Consider the following 14,735-nt stretch of genomic DNA (forward strand, 5'->3'; position numbering starts at 1 on the left):
AATGCGGGACTCGATCCCAGGACCCTGACATCATGACCTGAGCCAAAGGCAGAGGCTTAACCCACTGAGCCACCCAGGCGCCTGTGTTTTACTTTTCTTTGGGTAAATGCCCACCAGTGGAATTACTGGATTATATGGTAATTCTATTTTTAATTTTTGAGGACCCTGCATACTCTTCTCAAGAGTGGCTGCACCAATTTGCACTTTGAGCAACAGTGCATGAGAGTTCTTTTTTCTCTACATCCTCACCAGCACTTCTCATTTCTTGTGTTTTTGATTTTAGCCATTCTGGCAGGTGTAAAGTGATATCTCTTGTGGTTTCGATTTGCATTTCCTGATGATTCATGATGAACATTTTTTTCATGTTTGCCATCTGTATGTCTTCTTTGGAAAAATGCATATGGCATGTCCTCTGCCTATTTTTAAATTGGATTATTTGGGGTTTTTTGTGTGTGTTGAGTTGTATAAGTTCTTTATATGTTTGGATATTGCCTCCTTATCAGATCTGTCATTTGCATATGTCATTTGGAAGGTTGCCTTTTTTTGTTTGTTGATGGTTTCCTTCACTGTGCAAAAGCTTTTTATTTAGGTATAGTTTTAATAGTTTAATTTTTGCTTTTGTTTCCCTTGCCTCAGGAGACGACTCTAGAAGATGTTTCTATGATTGATGTCAAAGAAATTTCTGCCTATGTTTTCTTTGAGGAGTTTTGTGGTTTCATGTCCCACATTTAGGTCTTTAATCCATTTGCATTTATTTTTGTGTAGGCTACAAGAAAGTGGTCCCATTTTATTCTTTTGCATGTAACTGTCCAGTTTTACTAGCACTGATTGGTGAAGAGATGGTTTTTTTTTCCATTGTATATACTTGCCTCCTTTGTCATAGATTAATTGACCATAAAAGCATGGGTTTATTTCTGGACTCTCCATTCTTTTCCATTGATCTATGTGTGTTTTTGTGTCAGTACCGTACTGTTTTAATTACTATACCTTTGTAGTGTATCTCAAAATCTGGAATTGCAATACCTCCACCTTTATTCCTCTCTTTCACGATTGCTTTAGCTATTCAGGATCTTTTTGTGGTTTCATGCAAATGTTAGGTTTTTATGTTCTAGTTCTGTGAAAGATGTTGGTATTTTGGTAGGGATTGCATAAAATTTGAGATTGCATTGGGTACTGTGGACATTTCGACAACATTAATTCTTCCAGTTCACGAGTGTGAAATATCTTTCCATTTGTTTGTGTCATCTTCAGATTTTTTTGTCAGTGTTTCTTTGTTTTGGGGGTTTTTTAAAAGATTTTATTTATTTATTTATTTGTCATAGAGAGAGCGCAAGGCAGGGGGAGCAGCAGGCAGAGAGAGAAGCAGGCTCCCTGCTGAGCAAGGAGCCCAGTATAGGACTCAACTCCAGGACCCTGAAATGATGATCTGAGCTGAAGGCCGGTGCTTAGCTGAGCCACCCTGGTGTTCCTATCAGTGTTTTATAATTTTCAGAGCATAGTTATTTCACCTCTTGGTTAAGTTTATTCTTTTATTTTTAATAAATTTTATTTTTATTTTATTTTTTTAATGTATTTTATTCTTTTTGGTGCAATTGTAAATGAGATTGTTTTCTTAATTTCTTTTTCTGCTACCTCATTATTAGTATATGGGAATGCAACAAATTTCTGTATATTAATTTTGTATGTTGTGATTTTACTGAATCCATTTATCAGTTTAATAGTTTTTTTGATAGACTCTGTAGGGTTTTCTATAGATAGTATCATGTCATCTGCAAATAGTGAAAATTTTACTTCTTTCTTACCAATTTGAGTACCTTTTATTTCTTTTTCTTGTCTGATTGCTGTGGCCAGGACTTAGAGTATTATGTTGAATAAAAGTGAGAGTGGACATCCTTGTCTTATTCCTGATCTTAGAGGAAAATCTCTCAGGTTTTCACTGTTGAGCATGATGTTAGCTATGGTTTTTCATATACAGCCTTCACTTATTTATTTATTTATGTATTTTTTCATATACAGCCTTTTTTTGTTGAGGTATGTTCCTTCCAGACCGACTTTGTTGAGGGTTTTTATCATGAATGCATGTTATACTTTGTCAAAATGCTTTTTGTGCATTTATTGAGATTATATGATTTTTGTTGTTTCTCTTGTTAATGTGATGTATCACATTGATTTGTGAATATTAAACCACCTTTGCATCCCTGGGATAAATCCCACTTGATTGGGGTGAGTGACTTTTTAAATGTAGTCTTGGATTTGGTTTGCTAATATTTTGTTGAGGATTTTTACATCTGTTTGCATCAGAGTTAGTGGCCTGTAGTTTTCTTTTTTTGTAGTGTCTTTATCTGGATTTGGTGTCAGGGTAATGCTGGCTTCATAAGAATGAAATTTCCTTCATATTTTATTTTTTTGGAATACTCCCCCTTTAATCTTAATGTATCTAATTATCTCTCTTTGCTTACTCAGTGTGTTATATTTGCCTCAGCTGTGTGTCACAACTGGCTGGACTTCGAGACTGCTTTAGGATGTGTGGTCTTTGACAGGGTCATGTGGTACATTAAAAACTACTACTGACCCCTGTAAGATGATTAGTGTTCATTGTTGGACCATCTACTGAATTTGAACTCTCATCTCTAATGAATCCAAAAGATGCCTTTCTACTGAGTAGAAACTGAGTAATAAGTAGTAACTAAGTAATAAGTACACAACTGAGTAATAAGGCTAAAACTACATCTTCTTAAATGGGATATCTAAATTTTAAGCTCCTTGAAGGTGGTTCTGTTTACTTGTTCCATAATGCCCAGTATCTTTCTTTGAATTTTTATTACAGTAGCTTTAGCAATGGACTATTGAGTATTTTTTCCACAAGTAATAGTCATGTTTTCCTTGCATTAAAATTCTTCAGTTCTCCTAAGAGCTAAGTGTTCTGTAATTCAAATGTAAAGAAAAGAATGCCTTACTGGTAAGGATACTTTGAGGTTAATAAAATGCATCACAGGTTTAAAAAGCTTATTTCCTCACATTTTTCAGAAGATACCACTTCTAATTAAGATCTTGAAAAAAGAACAGAGAATAACTTTGTAATGTTGGCATTCCCTCCACCCCCCACCCCCCACCACAATCTGTTCTGCCTCTGTTAATAAAGCCAAGTTTGTCTGACTTGATGAAGCAGATGGTAAGTGTGTCATCTACCACTAGAAGTCATTTTCACCGTTTCTGCTATGTATGACGGGATTTCGGTTCAGGTGTTGTGGCACCCATTCAGTTACCTTCAGGATTTTTAATGTTTCCATTCATTGAGCACTTTTGCTGGTAAGATCTATTTTTTATAAGTGTGGTAAATTAAATTTTCTTGGACTTCATAGTATTTTAACTTTTGGGACACCTGGGTGGCACATTTGGCTAAGCATCTGCCTTTGGCTTGGGTCATGATATCAGGGTCCTGGGATTGAATCCCACATCAGGCTCCCTGCTCAGTAAGGAGCTTGCTTCGCCCCTCCCTCTCCCTCTGGTGCTTCCGCTGCCTGTGCTCTCTTTCTCTCTGTCAAATAAATAAATAAAATCTTAAAAAATAGTATTTTAACTTTTTATCTGAGCTTTAAAATCTTATTTGCTCAAGAGCCTTTTTCTACCACAAGGTATACCTGATTACATCTGCAACTCAAGAATTGTTTTTTTCAGTTTTGCTTGCTATATTTATTTAAATTGTTTGTGAAGTTTATATCTGAACATTTTCTAAAACACTTGGTTATTTTATAAAATTTGAAAATTATTTAAAACACTCTTTTCTTGGAGTGCCTGGGTGGCTCAGTTGGTTAAGCATCTGACTCTTGGTTTCAGCTCAGGTTATCATCTCAGGGCCCTGAGATCAAGCCCTGCATGGGGCTCTGCACTCTATGCGGAGTGCGAGTGAGAGTCCTTGAGATTCTTTCTTCCTTACTCCCCATCGCCCTCTCCTTCCCTCCCTGTTTGCAGTTTCTCTAACTCTAAAATAAAGAAATGAAATCTTTTAAAAAAATTAAAAAATAAAAAACTATTTTCTTCAGAAAATTTTTTTCTTAATAGAGGATTATGATCTTCAGTAAAATCATAATTTCAGGGCTTAGATAAGAATTTTTGAGAAGGATGATTTTGGCAGGAAGGAAAGGAGAAGCCTACAGAATGTTTCCAGAAGCTTTTCTTCCTCTTGAAAGCACTTCTCTGTTCCTAGATTCAATGTTTTGGTTATTTAAGGATTGGCTTCTTAAACTTCTTCCTTCTTTAAAGTGGAAATATCTTTACTTTTTAAATAAGATATGTATTTATGATAAAAAACTTGCAGAGAAAATGAAAATCCCCTGCCAAATAGTCTTTCAATAAAAAAAAAACCTTTCAATAAAAAAGGTTACTGTTTTCTGTTCAATATATATTCTTTCAGACTTTTTGACGTCTTTGTAAACCACCCATATATGCACACATACTCAAATTAGGTCATATTCTTTAAATGTGTATTCTTTTTAACAGTGACATAATTTTTCATTATATGAATGAATGTACTGTACTTTAACTTGATTAGATAACTATTAATGAACATTAAGTGGTTCTGATTTTTCTGTTGCTATGAAAAATGAACAACCTTGTACGTAAATCTTGTCCTGTTGTTTCCTTTTTATAATTAATTTATTGAAATATAGTTAAGATAAAATAAAATGTGTATCTCAAGTGTATATCTTAGTATACACCAAATATATTTTATGTAAATATACTCAATACGTTATATTAATATAACACATTTACTATATTAACATATAATAACTGTGTATATTAACTATATAACTAATACATTAATTTTATATAGTTATATTTTATGTAATTATATAAAAGGTATTAATGTAATTAACATATTAATATAGCATATTAACTTTGTTGATATTCTTTATACTTAATGCACTACATTAATATATTAATATCTTGATATATACTTTAATATATTTTATATAAATAAAATGTATATTTTAAGTTAAGTGAGTCTTAACAGATTTATAGACTTTCTCAAGATTGCTTTGACTATTCAGAGTCTTTTGCAGGTCCATATAAATTTTAGGATCTTTTGTTCTAATTCAGTGAAAAAAAGTACTGATATTTTGATAAAGATTTAATTGAATTTAGATTGCTTTGGGTTGTGTGGACATTTTAACAGTATTCTCCCAATCCATGAACATGGTGTATCTTTCCATTTGTTTGTATCTTCTTTGATTTCTTTCTTCAGGGTCTTACAGTTTTCAGTATGCAGGTCTTTCACCTTTTTGATTAATTTATTCCTGGGTATTTTATTCTTTTTGATGCAGTTGTTAATGGGATTATTTTCTTAGTTTCTCTGTTCTTTTATTATTAGTGTATAGAAATGCAACAGACTTCTATATTTTGATTTTGTATTCTCCAACTTAACTGGATTCATTTATTCTAACAGTTTTTTGGTAGAGTCTTCTTAGGGTTTTTTGTAAGTAGTATATCATCTGAAAATAGTAACATTTTACTTGAAAATTCCTTTCCTTTTTCTTGTCTGATTGCTATGGTTAAAACTTCCAGTACTGTGCTGAATAATAATGGCAAGAGTGGGCATTTTGTTTTGTTCCTGATCTTAGGGGAAAGCTTTTAGCTTTTTACCATTGAGTATGATGTTAACTGTAGGTTTGTCATATATGGCTTTTATAATGTTGAGGTATGTTCCCTATATACCACTTTGTTTAAAGTTTTTATCAGGAATGGATAATTGGCACATGCTTTCTCTGCACCTATTGAGATGCTCTTAGGAATGTTATCCTTCATTTTGTTAATGAAATGTATCATGTTGATTAATTTGCATAAATCAAACCATCCTTGTATCCCTAGAATAAATACTACTTGATTTTGGTGAATGATTCTTTTAATTTGTTTTTAAATTGGTTTGATAACATTTTGTTGAGGATTTTGCATCTATATTCGTCAGGGTTATTGCTCGGTAATTTTTTCCCCTGGAGTTGTATAACTTTATTTTATTTTTTGTAATTTTCTTTGTGAGTGTGTATGTGTGTTTTTGTCTGGTTTTGGTATCGGGGTAATGCTGGCCTCATAGAATGAATTTGGAAGGATTTCTCCCTCTCCTATTTTTTGGAATACTTTGAGAAATATTTTTTTTTTATTTTTTTTAAGATTTTATTTATTTATTTGAGAGAGAGAGAGCATGAGAAGGGGAAGGGTCAAAGGGAGAAGCAGACTCCCCGCTGAACGGGGAGCCCGATGCAGGACTCAATACTGGGACTCCAGGATTAGGACCTGAGCTGAAGGCAGTTGCTTAACCAACTGAGCCATCCAGGTGCACTACTTTGAGAAATATTAAATATTTGGTAGAATTCACCTGTGAAGCCATCTGGCATTGGACTTTTGTTTGTTGGGAATTTTTTTTTATTACCAGTTCAACCTAATTACTAGTAATTGGTCTGCTCAGATATTTTCATTTCTTCATGATTCAGTCTTAGGAGGTTGATGTTTCTAGGAATTTATCCATTTTTTTCCTAGGTTGTTTAATTTCTTGGCATATAGTTTTCTTTATGGTAAGCTGTGATTTTTTTTTTTTGTATTATTGTGGTGTTGGTTGTAATTTCTCTTTCATTTCTGATTTTAAGTCATTTTTTTCTTTGATTAGTCTGGCTAAAGGCTTAATAAGTATATCTTTTCAAAGAACCAGATCTTAGTCTCAGTTGATCTTTACCATACTTTTTTAGTCTTGATCTCATTTGTTTATGCTCTGATCTTTATTATTTCCTTTCTTCCATTCATCTTGGGCTTTGTTCTTCTATTTCTAGTTTCCTTAGTTGCAAGGTTAAGAGATTTTGATTGTTTCTTGAGGTACACTTGTATCTTTCAGACTTTCCTCTTAGAACTGCTTTTGCTACATCCTCCAGATTTTGAACCATTGTATTTCATTTTTATTTGTCTCCATGTATTTTTTTGATTTCCTCTTTGATTTTTCATTGATCCATTGGTTGTTTAGTGGCCTGTTGTTTTTGTTTAATCTGTGTTTTTCTTTAACCCCTCCCCCCCCAGGTTCTTGTTTTTTTGTAATTGATTTCTAGTTCATACTCTTGTGGTCAGAAAAGATGCTTGATATATTTCAGTCTTCTCAGATTTATTTAAAAACTTGTTTTGTGGCCTAACATGATCTATCCTGGAAAATGTCCCATGTGTACTTGAAAAGAATGCGTATTTTGCTGTTTTTGGGTGGACGGTTCTGCATATATCTGTTAAGTCCATATGGTCTAATGTGTTGTTCAAAGCCACGGTTTCCTTACTGATTTTCTTTCTGGATGACCTATCCATTAACACAAGTGGGATATTTAAGTCCTCTACTATTATTGTGTTACTGTCAATTCCTCCATTTTTGTCTGTTAATACTTGCCTTATATATTTAGTGCTCCTATATTGGGTGCATAGATATTTACAATTGTTGTATTCTCTTGTTGGACTGAAACATTTATTACTGTGTAATCCTCTTTTTTTTTTTTTTTTTTGTCTTGTTATGGTTTTTGTTTTTAGTTCTTTTGAGAGAAAGCATGTGGGCGGGGCAGTGGGAGAGGGATAGAGAGAATCCCAGGCTGGCTTCACAACCAGCATGGACCCTGACATGGGGCTCAATCTCATAACCCTGAGATCATGACCTGAGCTGAAACCAGGAGTCAGGTGGTTAATTGATTGAGCCACCCATGTGCCACTATAATTTTCTTTATTCTAATTATAGCCTTTCTTTCCTCTTAAAGAGTTCCCTCACTGTTTCTTGTGAGGCTGTTTCAGTGGTGATGAACTCTTTTTTAACTTTTATTTGTCTGGGAAGATTTTTATCTCTCCTTTAATTCTGAATAACCTTGCCTGGTAGAGTATTCTTGGTTGTAGGTTTTTTCCTTTCAGCACTCTGAATATATCATGCCACTTTCTTTTGGTCTGCAAAATTTATGCTAAACAGGCAGCTGATAACCTTGAGTTTCTCTTGTATGCAACTGTTTTTCTTTGCTGCTTTTATGATTCTTTATCTCTAATTTTTGCCATTTTAATTGTTATGTATCTTGGTGTGGACCTCCTTGGGTTCATCTTGTTTGGGACTTTTTTTGTTTCGTGGGTCTGGGTATCTGTTTTCTTTCCCCAGGTCAGGGAGGTTTTCAGCTAGTATTTCTTCAAAGTCATTTCTTTCTAGTCAAGTCTCTGCCCTTTCTACATTTTTCATTGTGACCCTCTCTATGATTAGCTGTGGAAGATCTGTTCTGCTAGTCTTCAAGTTGTCTTTAGAGTTGCTGTACATATAGTTGTTGCTTTGGCATGTCTGTCAGAGGAGGTAAGATCAGGACACCATCTTTCCTACCTTCCCTAGCTTTCTAGTTAAGTTTTGAAATTGGGTGGTGTAAGTCCTCTAACTTTGTTTTTTCTTTAAAATTATTTTTTTTGGGGGGGGTGCGTGGGTGGCTCAGTCAGTTGAGTGTCTTAGATTCTTGATTTTTGGCTCAGGTCATGATCTCAGAGCTGTGGGATCAAGCCCCATATTGGGCTCCCTGCTCAGCATGCATTCTGCTTGTCCCTCTCCGTCTACTCCTCTCACTCATTCATGCTCTCTCTCTCAAATAAATCAAATCTTTAAAATACGTATTTTTGGTGGTATTGTTTCTTTGATGTCATACAAATTTTAGAATAAGGCAATCAGTTTCTACCAAAAAGCTTGCTGTGATTTTTGGCTGTGTTCACATTAAATCTTTATAGATTAGTTTGGGAAGAATTGAATCAGTAACATTTGTATTTCACATCCCTGAAGGTGGTATATTTCTCTTTTTATTTAGGTTTTCTTTCTCTTAGCAGTGTTTTGTAGTTTTTAGCATACATGTTCTATTCCTGATTTGTTATCTTCCTAATGTAAAAGGTATTTAAACAAATTACATTTCCAATTTTTTCTAATGTGTAGAAAGAGAATGCTGTTTGAGTTTTGATCTTTAGTCTTACGGTCTTATTATTAGGTATAATTTTTTTTTGTAGATCTTTAGGATTTTGTGAATAAAGACAATTTTACTTTTCTAATTTGGAAATTTTCTAGCTGTCTTTCTGTTAATGATTTCTAATTCACTTTTGTGTGGTTTTAGTTTTAGGCACTAATAGATGAAAATGGGACTGCTCCATTTGAGTGAGGGATTGCTGGTGGTATAGGAGAGAGGGATTAGAATTGCCACATGTTCAGGGAGGCACTGCCTTTTCTTTATGAATGCTTAGGGGTTTCTGAGGTGCCTCTATGGTTTTTATGGTATATGGCCTGAAACTACTGCTGTATTATGCAGTAAATTAGGTTAGGTGAAAATAATGCTAACTTGAAGAAGGTACTTGGAAGAAAGCAACTAGTACATTGTTAAGTGGTTGTCTCAGACTAAGCACTTAAAGAGATTTGCTGTATAATTCAAATGTACAAATAAATGAGACCTTAGTGGAAACATACATTGTGTAATATAGATTGAAAATGAGTACCAAGATGGTAAAACCCAGAAATGTTTGTCTAGTCTAGATGATAGTGTTTGGACCTACACGTACTTTCCAGGAATACATAATTACATAATTTCATTGTTTCTTAGAGTGAGATTTTTGCACAGATGATGCTGTATTATTTCCCATAAGACTCTATTCACTATTGAGGATGAAGCACTATAAAGTAGATGCTTTCTATTAAATAAGATAAAATTATTTTGGCCTTCTTAATTTATTTTTTAAAATTTTATTTTATTTTTTCAGTGTTCCAAGATTCATTGTTTATGCAGCACATCCAGTGCTCCAGGCAATATGTTCCCTCCTTTATTTATTTATTTGTTAGAGAGAGCGAGGAAGTGAGAGAGAGCACAAGCAGGGGGAGCAGCAGGCAGAGGGAGAAGCAGGCTCCCTGCCGAGCAAGGAACCAGATGTGGGACTTGATCCTGGGACCTTGGGATCATGACCTGCGCCAAAGGCAGACTATTAACTGACTGAGCCACCCAGATGTTCCTATTTTGGCCTTTAACAAAATTCTTAGAACTAAGTAAAGTGATAAAGTCAGTGTCTATTTATTGTTAAGTTTATAATACCTTATTTAAGTGGGCATAAAGGTGATTCCTGACAGCTAAGTGCATTCACTTCATTTAGTGTGGAGATCAGAGAACTGTGGTTTTTATGTTCTTAAAAGATTGTAAGAAAAAAAACAAACAAACAAGGAGGGACTATGTGGTCCACAAAGCCTTCCATACTATCTGGCCTTTCACAAGGAAAGTTTGCTGATTCCTGACATAATGTCTAAGAAACAGCTCATATTTAAAAAGGATTGGTTTCACTTTTAGAGATGTCTTCAAAAAAGGAGAGAGAATGTTAACAGTGACTAATAACATGGCCTCTTTCTTATTTTATCCAATGGCATCTGATTTTGGAATCTTCTCTGCAGTGACCCCTCCATGTTTAAATGACGGATTTTGGCTTCAGTCTCTATTTGAAAACCACCATTATGCAGAGGAGATTGATAATGAGAAAACTGTTTTTCACGAGTAGTATTGTTTAGGGGAATGAACATTACGCTTGGAGTTTGTGCTGTATAAAGCTCACATGTTAGTTTTTACAGATAGCTTAATTTTTAAAGGTTCTCTAAATCGCTAAATCACTTACACTTTGAATTGTGTTATGTTCAGATTAATTTTATATTGACATATGTATTTTTGCAGGATGATTGTCTTTTGAAAGTATGGTATCCTATGACTGGCTGGAAATCCTCAATTATACCTCAGGATCATCAAGAAGTGAAAAGGAGACAGGCGTCTACCCAGTTTTCCTTTGTTTATTTGGCACATCCCCGAGCTGTGGCAGGTTTCTCATGGCGTAAAACTAGCAAGTATATGCCCAGGTTAGACAAATGTGTCCCATAACTTTGGTGTGTTTACTTATGTATTTGTAAAAATACTATATATTTCTAAAAAGCAAAGGTCTTTTTAGTATGTTGACTTGGTGGAAATGAAGAGCATAGGCTCTGGGTGTTAACTGTCTGAATTCTAATCCTGCTGTTGTTACTAGTTTTGTGAACTTTTGCCTGCATTTCTTAAGTTCTCTGTGCCTTAGTTTCCTTCTCTTAGGTAACAGTACCTACCTCGGAGGGTTGCAGTGAGACTCATTATCCTAGTGCATGTAAATACTTACTGCAGGCCTTTGCACATAGTATGGGTTTAGGCTGTGTTACTGATACTGTTAGTAGTAGCAGCAGTAGTAAGAGTCCAGGAAGGAAATGTTGGCAAGTTTGAAAGCACACACTGAAGGAAAATAAACATAGTAATAAACTATCAACTATCAATATTATACATGGTGAGAAAGCATATCATTCACAGTGAGTAAAGTGGCCAGGTTTTTCTTAACTTAGGGCCATCAACAGAACCTTTTCAAAGAATTAATTGTTGTAAGTTTTTCCTCAATGTTCAACATCTCTTAAAAGTATTAAACTACAGAACAGCTCATACAAATGATTCCTATATCATATATATAGTTATAAAAAAGCTTGCTTAGAAATCTGTATTTTTGAGAGAAAGTTATTTCATGTGTGAACTGTTCACACCTGATAGGAAATACAACATATGTTATAGAGGTGCTCAGTAAATGGGAAATTCATTTTTGGAATCTGAGTTAAAAGTTTATTCTGCTTAAATTATTTGTGTCTGTTAAAACATTTGCAGAATACCTTTGACCAAGTCAGATTCTACATTTGTTATTTTTTTAAAGGAAGGATGATTTTTTATTCTTTTATAATGAGCGGTTAATTCACTTTAGCTGCTTGGTGTTGTAACATTTTTGCTTATTTTAACTTAATGGAAATTGACTTATAGTTTGAAATTATATTCTTGCAGTTTTATTTTGAAGATGCTCATTTGCTTACCTGTTTATAATCTTTTGATTATAAGAAGGATGATACAGGATGACACAAGTAGTGCTGTAAGCCATGCAGTTTAATTACATTTCATGAACTTTTCTTATGGTCATTCTGTAATTTGCAACAATTAGGTTTTCTTTTGCTCTTTCATTTGTTTAGAAGATACCAATATTCCCACTGAATCTAGTTTTCAAGCAGTATGTGTGTAATCAGGCATAAACTTCTGTCTCTTTGTCAAGACTATTTCCTGGTTTTTATGGTATACACATTCACAGTGATAACTTGTGTATGATTTCAAGCTTCTATTGACCTCTCTTTCTCTACACACTATAACATCTAAGCAGTTGGAAGCATACTATACTGTCATTTAACTGAGCCATTCAAGGCATAGTTTTAATGAATCAAAGTGTCATGGACAGCTAGGTTGTTTCCGTTTTATGGCAACTGATTGCAGCCCTTTATTCAGCCTGCCATCTTGCAAGTATAAGCAGGTAGTCAGTGGGGTTTGGTGAGAGTGTGAAATAGGCTGTATCAATCTCTTACCATTACTGGAAAAATAACTGCTCTTGGTCATACTGTTAGTTGTGCACTAATGCTATTTTTATATGTGAAGAACCAAATATTAATAAACTTTAATTCATCAGTGGCACTGATATTCATAGTAACTTCTGTCCACTTCTCTTTGTTATTAGAGGTTCTGTCTGTAATGTGTTATTAACTTCATGCCATGATGGCGTCTGCCGACTCTGGGCAGAAACTGTATTACCAGAAGATTGTCTTTTGGGTGAGCAGATCTGTGAGACTACCACTTCTAGTGTTGCCAGCAACCTCACTCAGGCTGGAAGACACAAAGACAGAATACAGCATGCTCTTGAGGTACTATATTATATAAAATGGTAAATAAATGTTGAAGATATATGAGTTTGGTGGGAATTTATAAGATAGGATGTAGGTAGTGCACCTGGTACAAGTAATGATGAAATTAATAACAAATAATTCTTACTAATTTGTTTTGTGCTTGTAAGAAAACTCATTTTATGCCCCTTAGAAACCAAATACAACAGCAATGATCTCAGACATTTAGTCTAGGTAAGTATTATAATTTTAAGTTTTTCATTTTGCGTGTCAAATATGAAAATCTATAGGAATAAGCTTTGATTAGTACAACACACAAAGGACCCCGAAACTCTTTGTAATTAAAAATGTTTTGGGCACCTGGGTGGCTCAGTGGGTTAATCCTCTGCCTGTGGCTCAGGTCATGATCTCAGCGTCCTGGAATTGGGCCCCGCATCTGGCTCTCTGCTCAGCGAGGAGCCTGCTTCCCCCTCTTTCTGCCTACTTGTGATCTCTCTCTCTCTGTCAAATAAATAAAAATCTTAAAAAAAAATGTTTTACTTTTGTTTCATGAAGATTAAATCTTACATGTGTTTTCTAATTAAAAATGACTGTTTTGATTAAGAATCAGACATAAGTTGACTTTTAATATAATTGCTTATAATTTCCATAGTTTACTATTTTTTTTTTAAAGATTTTTTTAAATTTATTTATGAGAGAGAGAGAGAGAGCGAGCACAGGCAGACAGAATGGCAGGCAGAGGCAGAGGGAGAAGCAGGCTCCCTGCAGAGCAAGGAGCCCGATGTGGGACTCGATCCCAGGATGCTGGGATCATGACCTGAGCCGAAGGCAGCTGCTTAACCAACTGAGCCACCCAGGCGTCCCCATAGTTTACTATTTCAAAGGCAAATTAATTTTTCCAATTTTTAAATGCAATATATATGAAATAAATGTGCTTCCTATGAAGTTAGATTATTTATAATCCAAACTGTTGTGTCCATTATGGGAATAAAATGAAACAAACACATTTTTAAAAGTTATCAGAAATTTATTTTTAATTTAAAAAAAATATTTATTTGAGAAAGAGAATGAGAGAGAGAGCATGAGAGGGGAGACGGTCAGAGGGAGAAGCAGACTCCCCGCTGACCAGGGAGCCCAATGCAGGACTTGATCATGACCTGAGCTGAAGGCAGTCGCTTAACCAACTGAGCCACCCAGGCATCTATAAATTATCAGAAATTTATTGAAGTAAACCTAGATTGCTAATTTTCTTAATTTTTCATATGTGACTTCTTGCTACAGAAAGAATATGTGCTTATTCTAACATTAGATTAGAAAAAATGTGGAATTTAGAATCCAGCTATTCAAGTTATGTGTGTATGTGTATTTTTTCTTTGTTTATAAGATTGAGATCATATTATGCAGTAATGTTTTATAACTTGCTTTTTATACTTAATGTGTTATAAACATCTCTCTACATTACTAAATATGTTTTTACACTATACTTTTATATTAACATTTTTATGGATGCATAGCCAAAATATTTTGCTGTTCCAGCAAGCAGAAATATTTTTTGGGTTGTGTAGGCTGAAGATGTGCTCCTTAAAAGTTTTATATGAAGTAGGCTTACTCTGATGCTCTCTGTGATTGGGCACTGTTTATACATTTTTCCCCCCAAAAATTTAAAGTATAAACGAAATTAAAAACAGAGGTCAGAATAGTTAAAATTATATTTTAATATTTGTTGAAATTTAGTGAGATAAAGTACTTAATTTACTACATGTTTACAGTCATTTTTATATACTTATGTGACATTTTATCTTCAAATTACATATAAGCTTTTAGAAACTAGGTGCTTTGAGACATCTTTGTATCCTCCATGGTACCTGTTATATTGCTTTTCAGGTGTAAAACTGAAATACCATTTGTTACATAAAATAAAAGCAGAAGTTGCAAGTAAACGTATATAATTAGTGATTTGACAAATTTT

General features: G+C 34.2%; 1 protein-coding gene across 5 annotated transcripts in view; it reads left to right on the forward strand.

The window, feature by feature from the left end:
- Positions 1-14,735, forward strand: part of DMXL2 (Dmx like 2) — a 157,459-nt gene that overhangs the window by 51,257 nt on the left and 91,467 nt on the right. For all 5 annotated transcript variants that reach the window (XM_032856483.1, XM_032856485.1, XM_032856482.1 and 2 more), the window contains exons 7-8: positions 10,722-10,900; positions 12,604-12,787. In XM_032856483.1, coding sequence (XP_032712374.1) covers positions 10,722-10,900; positions 12,604-12,787 — 363 coding nt within the window. The remainder of the gene's footprint in view (positions 1-10,721; positions 10,901-12,603; positions 12,788-14,735) is intronic.

This window comes from Lontra canadensis, unplaced genomic scaffold (genome assembly GCF_010015895.1).
Source record: "Lontra canadensis isolate GAN:19392208 unplaced genomic scaffold, GSC_riverotter_1.0 scaffold12, whole genome shotgun sequence".
Classification (NCBI taxonomy): Eukaryota; Metazoa; Chordata; class Mammalia; order Carnivora; family Mustelidae; genus Lontra; species Lontra canadensis.